This window comes from Crocuta crocuta, unplaced genomic scaffold (assembly GCF_008692635.1).
Source record: "Crocuta crocuta isolate KB4526 unplaced genomic scaffold, BGI_CrCroc_1.0 scaffold32, whole genome shotgun sequence".
Classification (NCBI taxonomy): domain Eukaryota; kingdom Metazoa; phylum Chordata; class Mammalia; order Carnivora; family Hyaenidae; genus Crocuta; species Crocuta crocuta.
The window spans coordinates 3,664,220-3,682,803 of record NW_027529424.1 but is presented as its reverse complement, the minus strand read 5'-3'; the positions used below and the strand labels follow the sequence as shown (position 1 = coordinate 3,682,803).

The following is an 18,584-nucleotide window of genomic DNA, read 5'->3' as shown; positions in this document are numbered from 1 at the left end:
CTTGATATTACAAAATGAAGTATTCCTGTAAGATACTCATTAATATGCAGTGATTTTCTTTATGTCTATTAGTGCAAAAAAAGCCTAAGACAAATGAACCTTCAATTTTTCTTGCTTAGCAAATGGATTCACACTAATAGCAAATATACTTTTTAAATTTTCAAACTTTGGATGTAATATTGTATTTTAATATAATACATTTTAGTTAAGATACTAGGTTTTCATTTGTTTTTCAAACCCACTTCAGGAAAAAATACATTTTTTCTGTTTCAGTTTATAACCAATTACCAAATACAAACAAGCAACTTTAAATTTTTATTTTAGAGAGACAGAGTGTAAGCAGGAGAGGGGCAGACAGAGAAAGGGAGACACAGAAACTGCAGCAAGCTCTAGGCTCTGAGCTGTCAGCAAAAGCCTGATGCAGGGCTCAAACCCACACACTGTGTGATCATGGCCTGAGCCAAAGTCAGGTGCTCAACCAACTGAGCCACCCAGGCACTCTCAGTCTTAAAATATTCTTCACCATGATGAGGAAGTATCATCTGCTACTTTTATAAAAATAATATTAAGCTTCATCAAGTTTTACATTTTATTAAAGCTAGCCTATCAAATACCTTTTATACAATTAATAGGATAATCATACAGTTTCTTATTTTTCCTACATTGTATCTATGTTTCCTAACTAAAGTATCTTTTTAGGGGTCCCTGTGTAGCTCAGTCAGTCAAGCATCTGACTGCTGCTCAGGTCATGATCTCACTGTTCATGAATTCGAGCCCTGCATCGTGCTCTGTGCTGTTAGCTCAGTGCCTGCTTCAGATCCTCTGTCCCCCCTTTTCTGTCCCTCCCTAGCTTGCATACTCTCTCTCAAAAATAAATAAAAACATTAAAAAATAAAGTATCTTTTTATTCCTAAGATCAATTGCCTTTGAACCTCCTGGATTTTTAAAAATATACTATTAAATATGATTTGCTAGTGTTTTGCTCAGAATTTTTATATCAACATTCAAAAAAGAAATTCAATAGGCAGTCAGATTCTGCCTATTTATACTATGAAATGGCAAGGTTGCTTTTCTATGACCAACACAGCAGAGAAATTACTTCTTCCATAAAAGATCAAAAGAACTCAATAAAGCTATCTAGCCTTGGACTACTTAAGATGAAATTAACTGATAATTTCTCTGGTCTATTTTATTTTGAAATAGTTTGGAAATGTATTTTTTTCCCAAAAAAATTATGTTTCACTGAGATTTTCAAGTGTTTCAAAAAACATTTTTAGTTTATTATCTGGCTCCTTTCTTAAACTTTTAAAATGTTCTTCTTGGGGCGGCTGGGTGGCTTAGCCAGTTAAGCATCGGACTCTTAATTTCGGCTCAGGGCACGATCTCACAGTTTATGAGTTCGCGCCCCACATCAGGCTCCGAGCTGTCAGCACAGCGAAGCCTACTTCAGATTGTGTCTCCCTCTCTCTTTGCACTCTCCTGTGCGCATGCAGGCAAGCACTCTTCCTCTCTCTCAAAAATAACTAAATATTAAAATTTTTTTTCAAAAAATAAAAAATGTTTTTATTCTTTTCTAAATGCTTCTCATGAACCATCTCTTGAGTTTTAAAAATTAATTTTTATCTTCTTTGTCTTTCTCAATGTAGTTTTCAACTGAGTAAGATTATACTCAGCATCAAAAGCGTTAACCAACACTTCCTTTTTCTTCTTTTCCAGGACAAGTCACTTATACTTTGTTTCATTTTTTCCTTCTCCTAGAAAATCAGCCCAATCTACATCAAAGCTTTCTTCCAGTCCCAAAAGAGAGGCAGATGATAGGTATCCTTTTTAAAGGAAAGTAGTCTGTGCTACCTATTCAGGCCCACATTAGTGAACTAATAACACCGCTAAGTGCTTTCAGCTTCCACAGCAATTTAAAAAATAGTTTAAGAATTCCCTGGAAGATCTTAACTCTTGTTTGTTTTTCCAGGTAGTTTAGTAATCCTGGTTTTTACTTTGTGGAGACTGGCCATGTGAAAGTAAAGTTAGATATTCCATTTTCTCAGAATCTACTACTCCAAAAAAGCCCACCAAATCTTTCTCAAACTAAGGAGTTTATAAAATTCCTTATAAAATTCACCTTGCCCTATTTAAATCCTCAAACTCTGACTACTGATTCATAACTTCACAAAATAAAACCCTTTATACTATAAATGAGGTAATAAATTATATAGTTCTTAAATGTTAGCTCGGCTTAAGTATGTTTTTCTGTCTTTTCTACTCCTCTATGCACATAAGCCTGCAAGGGAATGGAGTGTCAAATGCTGTACCAATCATCACTGGTACAATAATGTTTTATTTTATTTGTATTAGGCATAAAATAAAACATTTGAATCAACCTAAACCGCATATTTCTGTGTTAAAATTTAAGCTAGCCATATGTTATTTTAGACTTTTCTGAAAGTCAACTAGAAAATAAACAAATCCTTACTTTGAAAACTGAATTTTCATCTTCTAAGAGAATGATGACTATTTTTTACCAACAGTTACTGAGTGAACCGTTTTAAAAACAATGTTCTTTTTCTTAAACAGTAAAACCTTGCTTATATTTTCAAGTTCTTGAATCACACATTTAAGTACCTCACTAGCAGTTAATGATGAAGTTAGTAAACATCTAGTCAGTAATTATTAAGTAACAAGAATGCAGGAATACACACACTTTTGTTACTGTGGGGGAAGAAAAGAAATTCTTAAAGGTTTTTATCTTGTAATCAATTAGCTTTCTAAAAGAAATGTCCAGGTTTCCCCCCCACCTCCTTAAAATCTAAAGAATTTAACTGGTGGAAGCTATTAATTTTATCTTGTTCAAAAATGCCTAGGAAAAGAACCAGTGTGAAAGAACACTGCTACCATTCAATTAAAGAGTATAAAGGATTTTCTCTATTGAAACAATGAAGCAGATGATGATTCAAGAAGGATGAAACATAATAAAGGACTGGAGTCATTTACTCTGAAATCAACAACCAAATGTTCTAGAGACTTTTTCAGCAATGTTGCCACTTTCAGGGCAATAGTGCCATCTAGTGGTAGACCATGCTAATAGGCTTCAAAAGACTAAAAGGAAAAAGCTGTTCAAGAATCAAGCATTCATTTCATTCTCTGAACAGTTTGTATATATTAATCTAAAGAGATCCTGATCATTCCTGTAAAAACTTGGCAATCTATATGGCTTCAAAGTCATTAAAACCAATACTGGGTTCATCTACACCAGAACAGGAACTAAGATATTCCTAGGCCCTTTCCCTGATTCTGACTTTACATTCCAAAAGATAGTTAAGGTGAGGGGGCCTTCTGAGGTGCTAGGTCTGATCTCTAGCCTGAGCTACATGATGGATACATATATATACTTATGACATGAACACTTTATATGCAACTTCAATTATATGTTATAGTTATATTACAAATGATAAAATAATACGAAGTATCTACGGGGATTTCTACCAGATTTCATTTCTGTGGAGTCCTTCTGAGAGATAAAATACCAAGCTATAAGATTTTTTTAACCATTTATTTAATGAAGGAAAAATACACTGAACATTAAAACATGTTTCAGATCAAACCTTTAAGAACTGTACAGATGAAAAAAATTGTACAGATGGGACATCAAATTTTAAAACGTCTGTACTACAAATGATACCAAGAAAGTGAAAAGACAACTCAATAGAAAACATTTGCAAATTATACTTGATAAGGCACACGCATAAAGAACATGTAAAGAACTCTTACAACTGCATAATTAAAAATAACATAATTGAAAAGAGGACAAAAGATTTAAAAAGGTATTTCTCCAAAGAAGACATACAAAAAGCCAACCAAGCACATGAAAAGATGCTTAAAACCAGAAGCCATTAGGAAAATGCAGACCAAAATCACAGCGAGATTAGCACTTCTCACCCACTAGGATGGCTATAAGCAGGAAAGGGACATTAAGAAGTGTCGGTGAGGATGTAGTGAAATTGGACCCCTCATACAGTGCTGATGAGAATGTAAAATGGTGCAATCACTCTGAAAAAAGTTTGGCAATTACCAAAATTAGAGTTACTATAGCACACAGCAATTTCACTCCTAGATATATACCCAAGAAAATTAAAACATCCACACAAGAAATCGTATCAGCATCATTCCAAGTATCTAAAAAGTCTAAACAACCCAAATGTCCACCAACTGATAAATGGGTAAACAAAATATGGTGTATATACACAAAAGACCATTATTCAGCTTTTAAAAGGAGGAAATTCAAATACATGCTACAACATGAATGAATCTTGAAAACATTATACTAAGTGAAAGAAGCTAAGTACAAAAGACATATACTGTATGATTTCATTTATATGAAATACTCAGAATAGGCAAATCCAAAGCGATTGAAAGTAGGTTAGTGGTTTCTTTGTCAAGGAAAGGGTGAGCAGAGAAATTATGGGATTGAGTACTAATGTATAGGAAGTTTCTCTGGGAACAAAACTGTTTAAAATACCAAAGTGATGGCTGCATATATTTAGAACGATGATAAATTGTATACTTCAAATAAGTGAATTGTACAATATGTGAATTATCTCAAAAAAAAAATTTTTTTTTTAAAAGGAAAAGAACTATAAAGGACCTTAAGACTTATACAGTTTTACGCTTCCTAAACCAACCTACACAGACTAGCTAAGACAGTCAAATTCTCTTGGATCAGGAATCCCTGACTTTCCACATCATGCCACTTTGCTTTTCCTTAAGACCTACATTTGTACCTGTTTTTGCTAACTGGAAAACATCCAAAGAGGATTTCCCACTTTTATGAAAAAAGGTGAAAAGCATACACAATGTTCAGCGCTGGTTTTGCAGCAAGCATTTAGAGGCAGCACAGAGCAGGGGCAGCAAGTGGCCCAGCCAAGCTCCACACCCAGGAACCCTGCATCTCAGCATCACATCGCCACAGCTCTGAACTGTGTCTGTGAGCATCTGTGCCTCACCTAGATGGATTATGGATTCTGTTACCACAATGTGTCCCAAGGTACTACAAAAGCCTAAAAGAGGTTTTTCTTTGGGTCTGGGCACATTAAAAAACTTTTCCATATGAATTTATGGTACTGCTTTATTTTACACCATTTTGGCTTAAAATAGGTTTTACAGGAACACTCTACTTCCAGATAGTAGGGGCAACCAGGGGATCCCTGAACATTACAAGTCTGAACCATGCAGGTCCACGTATATGTACAGTACTGTAAATGTTATTTTCTCTTCCTTATGATTTTAATAACATTTTTCTCTAGCTTACTTTATTGTAAAAATACAGTATATAATACACACACAAAATACTTGTTAATATTAAATATATCACATATATAACATGTGTTTGTATAAACAAACAAAATTATGTGTTAATCAGCTATTTATGTTATCAGGAAGGCTTCTGGTCAATAGCAGGCTATTAGATAAGTTCTGGGAGAATCAAGTTATATGTGAATTTCTTACTATGCAGAGGGCCAGTCCCCTAACCTAACCCCCACATTGTTCAAGGGTCTACTGTCTATATAAAACCTTTGGGCCCTCACAGTTGTAGGCACTCAAATAACTATTAAACAATTCATTCTGATTTTGGTAGCATATTATGCGGTTAGCTCAGGCAGGATGAGCTGGATAAAGGAAGGAATCCTGGGCACAGAAAAGAATAGTGGCCATTAAGATACTCAAAAGGATTCATGTCCTTTGGGGAGGGTGGGGGAGAGAAAAGGACACACCAACAGAAAGGTGCACCTTACCAAAGGGGTCCGGGGTCCCGCAGAGTCTCAAAGGGCATAGGCAGAAAGTGAGGCTACGTAAGAGCAAGAGCTAAAAGAAGGTATTAAGAACCTCTCCCTACGTCTAGAGGCTCAAAGAATAACTGGCTACTACCCAGGAGAATATTCTAGCCTGCTCATTCCAGACCCAACATCCTTTGTTCCTCTTCTTACTGCTCCCCTTAAAGCTGATCAGTCATCTCTTTTACTCAAGGTTCAATGAATAAAATCAATAAAAGATGGAGAAGGATTTGTGAATCTTTGAGGGCAAGGAGAAAGGGAATGAGAAACAGAATGAGAGGAGACTCACTGGCACTTGACTACTATCATTTTACTCTGGCCTCCCTAGGGACCAAGTTATAATCCTCAGGACAAGCCAAATGTTGCAGGAAAGGTAGAAAGATGCCTGGGGATTAAGACAAAAACAACAAAAAACCTTCCAAAATTAAAGGTTTTTCTTATCAATAAAAATATACCATCAACCAGGAAATATTAGCCTACTCTAAGACTCTAATACACCATTTCACAGATGTGTAAACAGAGGCCTTCACTTTCCAAATCACTCAGGAACATTAAAAAGACAAAATTTTAACTCAACACCGAAACTGTTAGAGACTAGAGAGTACTATTTACACTAGAAAAGCAGGCAGATGAGACATCTGCTCTTCTACGAATTAGAGATTTTTCTATAACTCAGCTCATCTGAAATGTATATAAAATACAGAAAAGCCAGTAAAGAGTAACAGTCAATGCTACTTGTAAATTCCATTGTTGAACAGACTTCCCTCTACCCGCTAATCCATAATTAACAGCTTTTAGTGTTTTCAGGAAGAGAACTTACTAGAGAAATAAAAATCTAATGACCCAAAACAAATCCCTGTATTTGTGAAGCGAAGTCAGCAGTGCTAGCCCAAGGCTCCATGTGCTTCTCCACATTTTATGAATGTCCCTGTGATCCTTCTCAGGATTCGGGCTGAGTGTAAATGAGGCATCACTTTTTGTCCACTGTACCTAGAGAATGAGATGAATCCACATGCTGTCTTCCCGTGCCTCAGCAGTCTTGGAAACTATGGCAATGATATAAGATGAAGTTTGTAAACTTCATTTATCAGAGCAAACCCAAATGCTGCAGAATGTTTGACTGGGGCTACCAAATCAGTACAGATTCGATGCAAGGTAAATTATAGCAGAAGCCACAAGTGAAACGTGAACAGAGAGCTAACCCAAACAGGGCAAATTTTTGGAAATGATTTATTATTATTATTAACAACAATTTATTTAAAAAACAGAGAGGGGTACATGGCTGGCTCAGTCAGTAGAGCATGCAACTCTTGTTCTCAGGGTCCTGAGTTTGAGCACCATGCTAGGCATAGAGATTACTTTTTTTTTAAATGTTTGTTTATTTTTTGAGAGACAGAGACAGAGCACAAGTGTAGGGGGTGCAGAGAGACAGAGACACAGAATCAAAGCAGGCTCCAGGCTCTGTGTGAGCTGTCAGCAATGTAGGGCTCGAACCCACCAACTGTGAGACCATGACCTGAGACGAAGTCAGATGCCCAACCGACTGAGCCACCCAGGCACCCCAGGTTAAAGATTACTTTTTAAAAATGTAGTAAAAATTTTTTTTAAATAAGGAAGAAAAAGAAAACGAACAGTTCCTTTAAAAATACCAAAATTTACTAGAAAAATACTGCCATGAAATATATGAAAATTGTGGCCAAACATTTTGCCGTGATTTTAAAAATACTAAATGATTCCAGAAGAAGTGAGGAAGGGAGCACAGGGGAGAACTATGTAGAAAACCGAGTAAGAGACTGAGGATAAGACAACACTAAAAAAAGGGATCAGTGAGAATATGACAGCTAGAAATACGCAGAGGAGATTCAACATATGCATATCTGGAGTACCCAAAAAAGAAAACCACAACAAGAAAACAGAACAAGTATTCAAACATATTTAAAAATGAAAATGAGGAAAACTTCCCTGAAGTATTCAATACGAAAACTGAAAGGGCGTGGAGAGTGACCCAGAATGATAAACAACACAGCATCTTCATCCTAGTAAAGCCACTGGATTTACTAGGAAAAAAAATTAACTGAGCAGCCAAATGACCATGTCAATTACAGAAAGAAAAAAGGCAAGCTAGCCTCCAATTTCTCCACAGTAGTAGCAATGCCAGATGACTCCAGGTATTCAGGGAAAATGTATGGGCCGTGGGTCCTTTAATAACCAGCCAAGCTGTCCTGTAAGTAATGAATCTACAGACCCATCACTCTGTACAAGAACTCAAGGGATATTTTTCCCCAAGAACTCTCCTTCAGAAAATAATTAGAAGATAAACTTCAGCAAAAAAAAAACAAAAAAAAAAAAAAACAAGAAAACAAAAAAACAAACAGGTAACTGAGGAAACCAGAGAAACAAGACTGGCAGGGAGCATGGAATATTTTAAGCTGTAGAATTAAGATAAAACAAATGAGGGGGTTAGAGTGACAACTGAGGATGTAAATGTCACATTCCTTATCAGGATGTGTTATCAACATAGAGACAAAACAAGGGGAGGGAAAATGAAAAAGAGGAGGGGAAGTCTGGTAAGCTTCCAGCTTGCCCATTCATAGTGCTGCAAGCGAATTAACATTCAAGCTGATAAACCATATGATACAAGCATAAGCACACTTAACGGTAAAAAAGGAAACCACCTAAAAAAGGAAACCACCGTTAAGAGAGATAACAGTAGGGACCAATACCAGATGGGTGAGGAAAGGAAGTGAGAAGAAAGGACAAGAACACAGTTAATTTTATCATCACTTGTGGTAGGAACAACAAACACATCTAAAAACATCTAAATGACCAAGAACCAAATCTATAATTATGAAGGTAACTATTAAAATAAAAATACAAACCTTCCTCAAATCAGAAACATGTACGGCAAATAAAATACCGATTACACAATGAAAGACTTTTTAAAAATTAAACCAAAAAAGACAAATAATATAACAGAACAGGGAACAATCATATATGCCTTATCAAAAATGTAAAAAGCCTAGGGGTGCCTGTGTGGCTCAGTCAGTAAAGCGTCCAACTCTTGATTTTGGCTCAAGTCATGATCTCATGGCTCATGTGTTCAAGCTCCACGTTTGGTTCTGTGCTGACAATGCAGATCCTGCTTGGGATTCTCTCTCTCTCTCTCTCTCTCTCTCTCTCTCTCCCCTCCTCCTCCCCCCCCACTTGTGCTCTCATTCTCTCAAAATAAACAAGCATTACAAAAAATAAAATTACGGGCACCTGGGTGGCTCAGTCAGTTAAGTGTCAGACTTCAGCTCAGATCATGCTCTCATAGTTTATGAGTTTGAGCCCTGCATCGGGCTCTGTGCTGACAGCTCAGAGCCTGGAGCTTGCTTCGGATTCTGTGTCTCCCTCTCTCTGTGATCCTTCCCTGTTTGCACTCTGTCTTCTTCTCAAAATTAGACATTAAAAAAATTTTTTTAATAAAATTATTTTTAAAAATAACATAAAAATCCTAACAATTAAAAGAAATGTATTTTCACAACAAATCTCAAAGTAAAATTCAATTCAAGAATATACTAGATAGGAAGCACGTGGATGGCTCACTAGGTTGACAGTCCAACTCTTGATTTTAGCTCAGGTCATGATCCCAGGGTTGTGGGATCGAGCCCTGTGTCGGATTCCATCCTCAGATTAAGTGCTTAAGGTTTTCGCCCTCTGTCCCTCTCCTAGGCTTGCACTCCCTCTCCCTGCCCATCCCTAGCTTGTTCTCTCTCTCTCTCTCTCCTGCCCATCCCCAGCTCGTTCTCTCTCTCTCCCTCTCTCTGTCTCTCTCACACACACACAAAGAACATACAAGAAAGACTCAACTAAAATAAATCTATTCTGAAAGACAGAATATAAAAGGGCAAAAGCATACTATAAAAACACAAATGAAAAGAAATTAGAAATTATAATGTAAATACCAGATAATGAAGTATCAGGCCAAAGAAAAGAATAAATAAAATGAAGAATGACACTTTATAATGACAAAAGGTGAAATTCACACTGAGGTGTAAGTTTTATCTTCACACCAAGTAACATAACAGTAACATTTCAAAAACTGAAATCACAGCAGTTACTAGGACAACAACACACGTCATCAACAGCAGTCTTTAATTTACCTCTCTGCCCAGGACCCCTGGGCAAGTGGACAAAAAAGGTCAAGAGAACAGAAGAACTTAATAAAAGTTATTTAATACTGTAAACTCCCCTGTCAATACATTTAACTCTGCACCATAAAAACAAAGAATGTAAGATTTAGGGGCACCTGGGTGGCTCAGTAGGTTAAGTATCTATTGTTTCAGTTCAGATAACCATCTCATAGTTCGGGAGTCTGAGCCCCATGTCAGGCTTCAAGGTTAAAGTCCAGAGCCTACTTGGGATTCTCTCCCTTTCTCTCTCCCCCTCTCTCGCTCATTCTGTCTTTTTCTCAAAATAAATAAAAACTTGAAAAAATATATTAAAAAAAAAACAAAGAATGTAACCTTAAAAAAAAAAAATCTTGTGGAATGTTCACAAATATTGATTCTATAAAGGCCAGAACGAAAATTTTTAAAAATTCCAAAAGAATTAAACTGTATTTTCTATTCATAGTACAGTAAGAATATAATTATTAACCAAATTATGAAATATAACAAAAAAGTCCCACTATCTGGAAGTTTCAAGCCTTTCTCAATCATCTCCTTAAGAAACAAAAAAGAAATTTATACTGAAATTGGAGAATTTCTACAAAATATAAAAATAGAAATTATAAGTCAGAACCAAGAGCATTCATTCTCAGAGGACAATACAGTAAATGCCAAAAAAGTAACAGAATGAAGAAACCAAAAAAGAGCAATTAGTAAAGATAAAAATAGGAGTAAAAAAATCGTAAAGTGGTAGAATACATTATAATTTGGAAGCTAGTTTTCTGGAGGGGTTTTATTGGTGAAAAAAAAGTAAAAATGGATTAACCAGTAGCTAACATGATCATAGGAGAAAAAAGAAAGGGGAAGTACAAAATACAGTGTTGTTTGTAATGGCAAAGACTGGAATGTCCAAAATAGTTAAATATAGTACATTCATAAATAGAAACACTGGAGCTTTAAAAGAACAAGGGAAATCTTTATATACTGATCTGTAAAGATCTCCCACATATAGTGGTAAGTGAAAACAGTAAGGTTCAGAATGATAAGTACACTAAGTTGCCCTTATATAAAAAAACAAGAAATATAGGAATCTATATTTGCATTTTCCTTATACATGAAAAAGAAACTTTGGAAGGATATACAAGAATCGAGACCGTGGTTTCCAACTGTAGAGTGGAAACTGGGTAAAGGGAGACAAGGATATACTGAAGGATGTTTTTCAGCACACAATGTTTTACACTTCTGGGTTTTGAGTCCTGTAAGTGTACTACTTACTTTTAAAATAAAACTTTAGATTTGCATATGACCAACATTAATTTATCAAATATTTTCAAGCACTTACCAAAACCATGTTTGGTGCTGAAAGTGTACAAAATGAAAAGATCCAGAACTCTCTTCTTTATTTTCTAACCAATCTCTACACCCAGTGTGGGACTCAAACTTACAACCTAAGATTAAGAGTCACATGCTCTACCGATGGAGCCAGCCAGGCACCCCCAGAACTCTTTTAAAAAGCCTGTAGTTTGTATGCTTTGGTAGGGACACAGGCGACAACACAACATTGGGAATATGTGACTGATTCTTCATACAAAGACATTACATGCAAATTGCTAAAAGGGCACCTATATGGACATAATGGAAATGAGGATATTGTTCAGGTAAGATGACTCTTAGGCTAAGATTTAAAGGGTGAGCCAGAAATTTTCCGTGGAAAAATAAAAAACATCCCAGGCAGGGATACCTGGGTGGCTCAACTGGTTAAGCGTTCGACTCCTGGTTTCAGCTCTGGTCATGATCTCATGATTTAGTGAAATCCAGCCCTGAGCTAGGCTCTGAGATGACACTGTGGAGCCTGCTTGGGATTCTCTCTCCCCCTTTCTCTCTGCCCCTCCCCTGCTCTCTCTCTCTCAAAACAAACTTTAAAAAAAAAAAAAAAAAAGAACATCCCAGATTAGAAAACAGAGGTTTGGAAGTAAAGAGGGCAAAGGGTATTCAAGAAATCATTACTGATCAGGATTCTGAAAGAGGGAGTGTCCAGAATTCTGACTGAAGCTGAAAGGGGGATAGATAAGAAAAGGCACGAAATACCCTGTTATGTAATTTTATTGCCTTCTTTCTACATGTTCGGTATTATGCTGTGCGCTGGGGATAAAGAAGTAAGCACAGCCTCCTCCCCGCAGCTTGGTCTGGAGGACAACACCCTTGAAAATCAAGAAAGCAGCTTTTACGATACTTTGATGCCGTGAGCTTTGCTGTCTCTAGCTCTGCGCACACACTCCACTGTCTCCATGAGAATGCTCTCCCCACACGTCCTCTCCCCAGCCATCCCGAGCCCAGCTAATTTCTTTCTCAAGACACACATTAAATGTCTCTTGTTCCAGGCAGCCTTCTCGGTCAGACTCCTCAGACTAAATCAATCAGTTCCACTTGCTATATACTTGAAAGCATGCTGTGATTCTTCTTGGTAACTGCACTCAGGAGTCTTTGTATTTCTTCTTTTTCAAACTGCAAGTGGATATAAGAGCCTAATCTGTCCTGTCCACCACTGTCCCTCTAGCACTAATCACAGAATACAGCAGACCCTTAATGAATTAGTTAATAAATGAATAAATTGTAGAACATAATTTAATCTTTCCTGATCACTCAGTTGGATTATCAAAAACCCAAATGATTGTACTTATACATTTCAGGTATATATTTCTCTTCCTTATGGCTCTAGAATGCTACACATTTCAAGTACTTGTCTCTTGACTTTTTTTCTGTCCTCTCAAACCACAAAATGTCACTTTCTACTACTTTTTTTTAATGTTTCATTTATTTCTGAGAGAGAGAGAGTGAGCACGCACGCGTGAGCAGGGGAAGTTCAAAGAGAGAGGGAGACACAGAATCTGAAACACACTCCAGGATCTGAGCTGGCTGTCAGCACAGAGCCCAAAGCGGGGCTCAAACCCACGAACCGTGAGATCATAACTTGAGCTGAAGTTGGACACTTAACCAACTGAGCCACCCAGGCGCCCCACTTCCTACTACTTCTAAGTCTACATTTCTAGCAGATTCCAGGTAAGTCTAATCTACAGCTATTTCCTGAGCCAAACAGATAAACAAAGTTCTAAGAAATACAACAGGCTTAAGACCAAGTAACAATATGTAGTTTCTGAGGACTCCCGGGGAGGAGGGGTAGAGGGCGTTGAGGAGGGAAGGGTGTGGGAGAACAGGACAGAATGGGGATGCAAGGAGACATGGTCTTTTACAAGGAAACTACTCAATCATCACTGCATAATTTCTTTTGTAAACAAGGCTTTTTATTTTTGCTAACTTTGATTTACTCTATGTTATGTAAGTTCAAATAATCGTTAATGCCATGTTTCTTCATGCAAATAAAGAGTTGAAATGAAAAACCTGGAAATAAATATTCCATTGTATAAGCAAAGAAACGAATCACTTGAAAAAAAAGAGGTCTAAGATACTGAGGAAAAAGTATCTGAGTTTTCATCTATTCAAGGTGTACACTTTTTCTCCATTTACAAATACATGAAAGTGGAATGTGTCTCACAATTAAGGTCTTAAATGTAACTGACAATATATTTTCTTAGCTGTACATAAAATGATGGTGCACCTCATAACTGATGGCACCTTAAATTTGATGAAATGCATGTAATAAAAATATTTATCTATATGACTTTCTCAACTACATAATCTGTAATTATCTCTATTATTAACATATTCCATCTCTCCTGTCCCACTAACATGAAAACCAAATGCTCATATTAATGATGACTACAGGAGATAAAATCCAGTATGAGAGAAAAAAAGCAGCAATTTTGTTTCACTGAGAAATCTTACATTAAGAGACCATGGGCCTAACTAAAATTCTGCTCAAGAAACTTTAGTTACATCCCTCAGAACCCTTAACTTCTGAGGAAAGTGTATATCTTAGCTATGTTGTATGTAATCATAACAGTTCACAATATTCCATATTCATTGTTGAATAGATAGAAATGCATCTCCTCTGGATCCTAAAGTCAACATCTGAGTGGTTCTACATATTTCAGGACCAGTAATTTAGTGTCATCTATAGCATTATTCTCTAAAAGCATTATGCAATGAAATATGCTTCTCGAATTGCTAGCAACATAATCACTAATGTGACTTTCAACATAATGACAAAAACTTGAAATTTTTCATTTATACACAATTGTAAAAATTAGAGTCTCATCTTCATACAAAATAAAAACTCTACAGAAAACTTATAGACCTTTTGTTACTTTTTCCTCCTCAAAGGAAAAATATAAACCAATTGTTTCTAGAAATGATTAAGTTATTATTATTCTTATTAAGTTACTATTATTCTTAAATATTTTCTCTTAAAATAACAGATAAACATCAGAAAAATATTTCCACTAGGGCTAATGAACAAAAGAACAGAAGTCAATGAGAAAAAGTTCTAGAAAATATACTAAAAATAATCATCTATGTTAACAAAAGATATTTTGAAGAGGTAATTAAAAAGAACATTTATAAGTAAAACCACTAGCGAATTACTTTTTGTTTTTAGTACCTACCTTTGTCTGGGAACTATGAAGAGTGCCCGTACCAACTTCTTCCTATTTGCTTTTGTATTCATGTTCATGCAAAAATCCATTGCTGCCTATAGGAGAAAAAGCAAACTTTTTTCCTTAAAAAATTTTTTTAATTTAGCTAACAAAAGCAGAAACTCTGCATGCTGCAATGGACTTCTACATGTTCCTAAACTTTTCAAAATGGCTTTAGAACACTGGTATCATAAGTATATGCCATATTAAAGGATCACTATCCTCTCCTTTTAGATCTCAAAATAAATGTTTCATAACCTTTTGAGTTGCAACCTAATGTTAAAAACAGAACCCCAAGTGGCTAGACTGAAGACCTATCATGAACTGACAAATAATTATATGAAATGTGTAATTAATGCCTTTGACCTCACTGAAGTCAGGTAGATCAACATTAATATCAGAAAAAATATTCTGACAGAATTAGAAAGTAACAATAATAGTTACCAGGAGCCAAGAAAATTACTAAAGCTGATAACAATAACCAAAAAGGAGCAAAGATAAACTGGAAATGAGAGAAAGGCATAAATTATTCTCAGGAATATGTAAGAATAAGTGCCTCATCAGTGACTAAAAAGGTTTAGTTCAGTGTCAACAATCAGATTTGACAACTTAAAACTAAAGAAACCATATTGCAATATTGTAATAAATGCCCACTATTAATAAATACAACTATTATTTACTATAGTATACTACTATCCTATGCTATAGTTTAAAAAGTGTTCCATAATTCATCAATATGTCTAACATAGAAGTGTGAAAGAAGAGCTAGGAGAGGTGAACATTCTGAAAAGCCACTGGAAAACATAAACGTGAGTAACTATTTTTAAAACAGAGGCATGTAAACTTTTTTTTTTTAATGTTTTATTTATTTCTGAGAGAGAGAGAGAGAGAGAGAGAGAGAGAGAGAGACAGCGTGAGCAGGGGAGGGTCACAGAGAGAGAGGGAGACACAGAATCTGAAGCAGTCTCCAGGCTCTGAGCTAGCTGTCAGCACAGAGCCCAACATGGGGCTCGAACCCACAAACCGTGTGATCATGACCTGAGCCAAAGTGGGACACTTAACCAACTGAGCCATCCAGGCGCCCCAGGCATGTAAATTTTTTAAATGTTAAAGATTTTCAGTTTACTGTATTTTTTATTTGGTTTAAGAAAAATAACAAGTTTAAGTATTTCAGGTCAGGTCATGATCTCACAGTTCATGAGATCAAGCCCCATGTCCCATCAGGCTCTGTGCTGACAGCATGGAACCTACTTGGGATGCTCCTTCTCCGCCCCCCCCTCCCCCCCCGCTATGCTCTCACTCTCTCTTGTTCTATCAAATAAATAAAATAAAAAGGAATAAACTACTTTTAAATATACTTTTGAGGATCCCAAATACTGTCCTTCTACAGGCTCACATGTAATGATTATTTTATCATTAATCCCAGTCTCTAACCTGATCATCTTTTGATTATCAGATGCAAATAGAGGATCCAGAGTTCCCTAAACTATAAAGGATTTCTACTCTCCACTACAGACAAAATACACTATAACACCTCTAATTTGGTTAAGTCTTTTGATGAAATAAATGGCACAACTGACAGATTACATTCAAACTCGGGAAACTAACTCACCCTGGAAGTATTCACCAAGATCAAAATTTTGTATCAACATTAGTCAAGAGAGTAAAATCAATTTAAATGTTTCTTCTGCAGGGTGCCTGGGTGGCCCATTCAGTTAAGCATCTGACTCTTGGTTTGAGCTTAGGTTATGATCATGTGTTCATGAGTTCAAGTCCTGAATCAAGCTCCATGCTGGCAGTGTGGAGCCTGCTTAGGAACTGTCTCTCCTCCTCTCTCCCTGCACCTTCCTGCTCATGACTGCTCTCTCTCAAAATAAATAAACAAATAAATAAATAGATGGATAAATAAATCTTTTTAAAAATGTTTAATCAAAAAAAGAAGTTTTCTTCTGTTTGTAAAAAGAATATAAGTGTTATCAAAGCTTACATTTTATAACATTAAAGATTATAGCTAATTAAAATAAATAGAAAAAATAAAAATATGATACATTTCCTTCAAGCAATTTACTCATATGAAGCATTGAAAAATTCTGGACCTAAGAAATAAAAACCCCAAAGTCATGTACTCAGGAAATAAAATAGGTTAACAATGGAAAACTTCTCACACAAGCATGGGGGAAAACAACTTCAAAGCAAAATTTGTGAAAATATTAAGAAAAATCTTAAATAGCTAATAATGGGTATGTTTCACCATAAATTAGAAACCATGAAAAATAAAATGTATTTCAAGAACTACGTTAGAACACTATCCCTAAAAATACATAAGCACTTTGCATATTCCGTCTAAATAAATTTTGTGAAGACAGAGATGGCAATATTCGCTTCATCTACCACAATAATCAAAGGTCAGTTAGATAGGGAAAAGCCTACAATGTTCAAAAATCTCCACAGATTAGGAGTCTGTAAAGCATGTCAACGCTTGGCACACAGTAGGGGTTCAATAAATATATGCAATAAGTAAACAAAAGATGACAGGAGTAGAAAAACTGCCAGAATTAATAAATTTCAGAAAACTAAAAAGAGAAAAGCTTCATGTGGGTATGAATTCCTAGACTTAACCAGAACTGTCCTATGAGGAGAAAGAAGCAAAGGAGTCTTCCTGGTGGTGTCTGTCTGTCTGGGTTACAACAGCTGAGTAACAACTCAATAAGCAGGATTCTGAAAACTGTTTCAAAACATTTTAGGTCAATGAAAGACAATTCGCCAATCATTTCTTATTGTATTTATTAAGTAAAAAAGTCTTATAATCATTAAATGTATGCAGAAATAAACAGTACCATGAATGACATTACTCATAGAAAGTTACTTAAAAGAAATCTTCACTCTGATGTCTACATTGTTATGTAATTACTGAATTCAAACAATTCTTGGATTTTTCTACCTGTTTTCCAAGTACCTTTCCCTCTTAAGCCATCTGGACCTCTGTGAACGTATATGGAAGAAATTCCTTTCATGAGGAAGCGGACTCCCAGGGGAACCCTCTGGAGTACATCAGGGAAGAGTGGTCCCTATTTTTCACCTGACTCTGAGAGTCAACTTAGTACTGAGTAAACAGTCATTACTGGCAATAGCTCTTAATACTGAGCTGGGCGCTAAAGGATACTTTCCAATACACACTCGGAACAATAACACTACTTGTATACAAAACTGATGAGACCCTTCCCACCTTCAATTTTCAGGATACTCAAAATGGAGTACAGGGTAGAGCAGGAGTACCAAATCCCTCTTTCATCCTCTGTTTATGTCATATGAATGAATATATGAACATCTGTCAGGGGAAAGATTCAATCATGTTTCAAACTTAGTTTCTGAAAGCTATACATTGATCTAATCACTCCAAGAAGCCAATTTGGAAATTTTTTTAATCCTGCGTGATTACATGAATAGTTACTGAAATACAAATTATGTAAATTATGTTAAGGACTAAATGAGTTCAAAGTTGAAAAATAACCTAACTTCTATCTATAGTTTTCTTAGGAGACCATCAAAGCATTATGGGAAAAAAATAAATGATTATATTATACTTCGACCAAAAAAATGGCTTAAAACAACAATTTTTAAACTTTGGGCCTCAAGAGCCTTTCACTTTATACTCTCAAAAATCATCAAGAACCTAAAAGAATTTTGTTTATATGTTTACATTTATCATCATTTATTGTATTAAAAATGAAAACTGAAACACTTTTAAAATATTAATTCACTTAAAAATACCAATAAACCTATCAGTTGTTACTTTTTTTTTTAGAAATAACTATATACTTTTCCAGATGAAAAAAAATTAAGTGACAAAAGTACTTTTGTAGAAGTTAGCTAGATTTTCGTGTCTATTTATGCATTTAATTGTCGTGATGTGGGTTTTTTTTGGATGAAGTAAATGAAGAAACTCCAGCTTCACACATACACATAGCTGGAAAAGGGAGGTGTATTTTAATATACTTTCTAGTAATTGCAGGTAT

The 18,584-nt window shown here is 35.7% G+C and overlaps 1 protein-coding gene across 4 annotated transcripts in view; it reads right to left on the bottom strand.

Moving 5' to 3' along the window:
* The window catches only part of UPF2 (UPF2 regulator of nonsense mediated mRNA decay), a 111,548-nt gene that overhangs the window by 52,372 nt on the left and 40,592 nt on the right, over positions 1–18,584 (bottom strand). For all 4 annotated transcript variants that reach the window (XM_077758514.1, XM_077758515.1, XM_077758513.1 and 1 more), the window contains exon 8: positions 14,539–14,624. In XM_077758514.1, the coding sequence (XP_077614640.1) occupies positions 14,539–14,624 (86 nt within the window). The remainder of the gene's footprint in view (positions 1–14,538; positions 14,625–18,584) is intronic.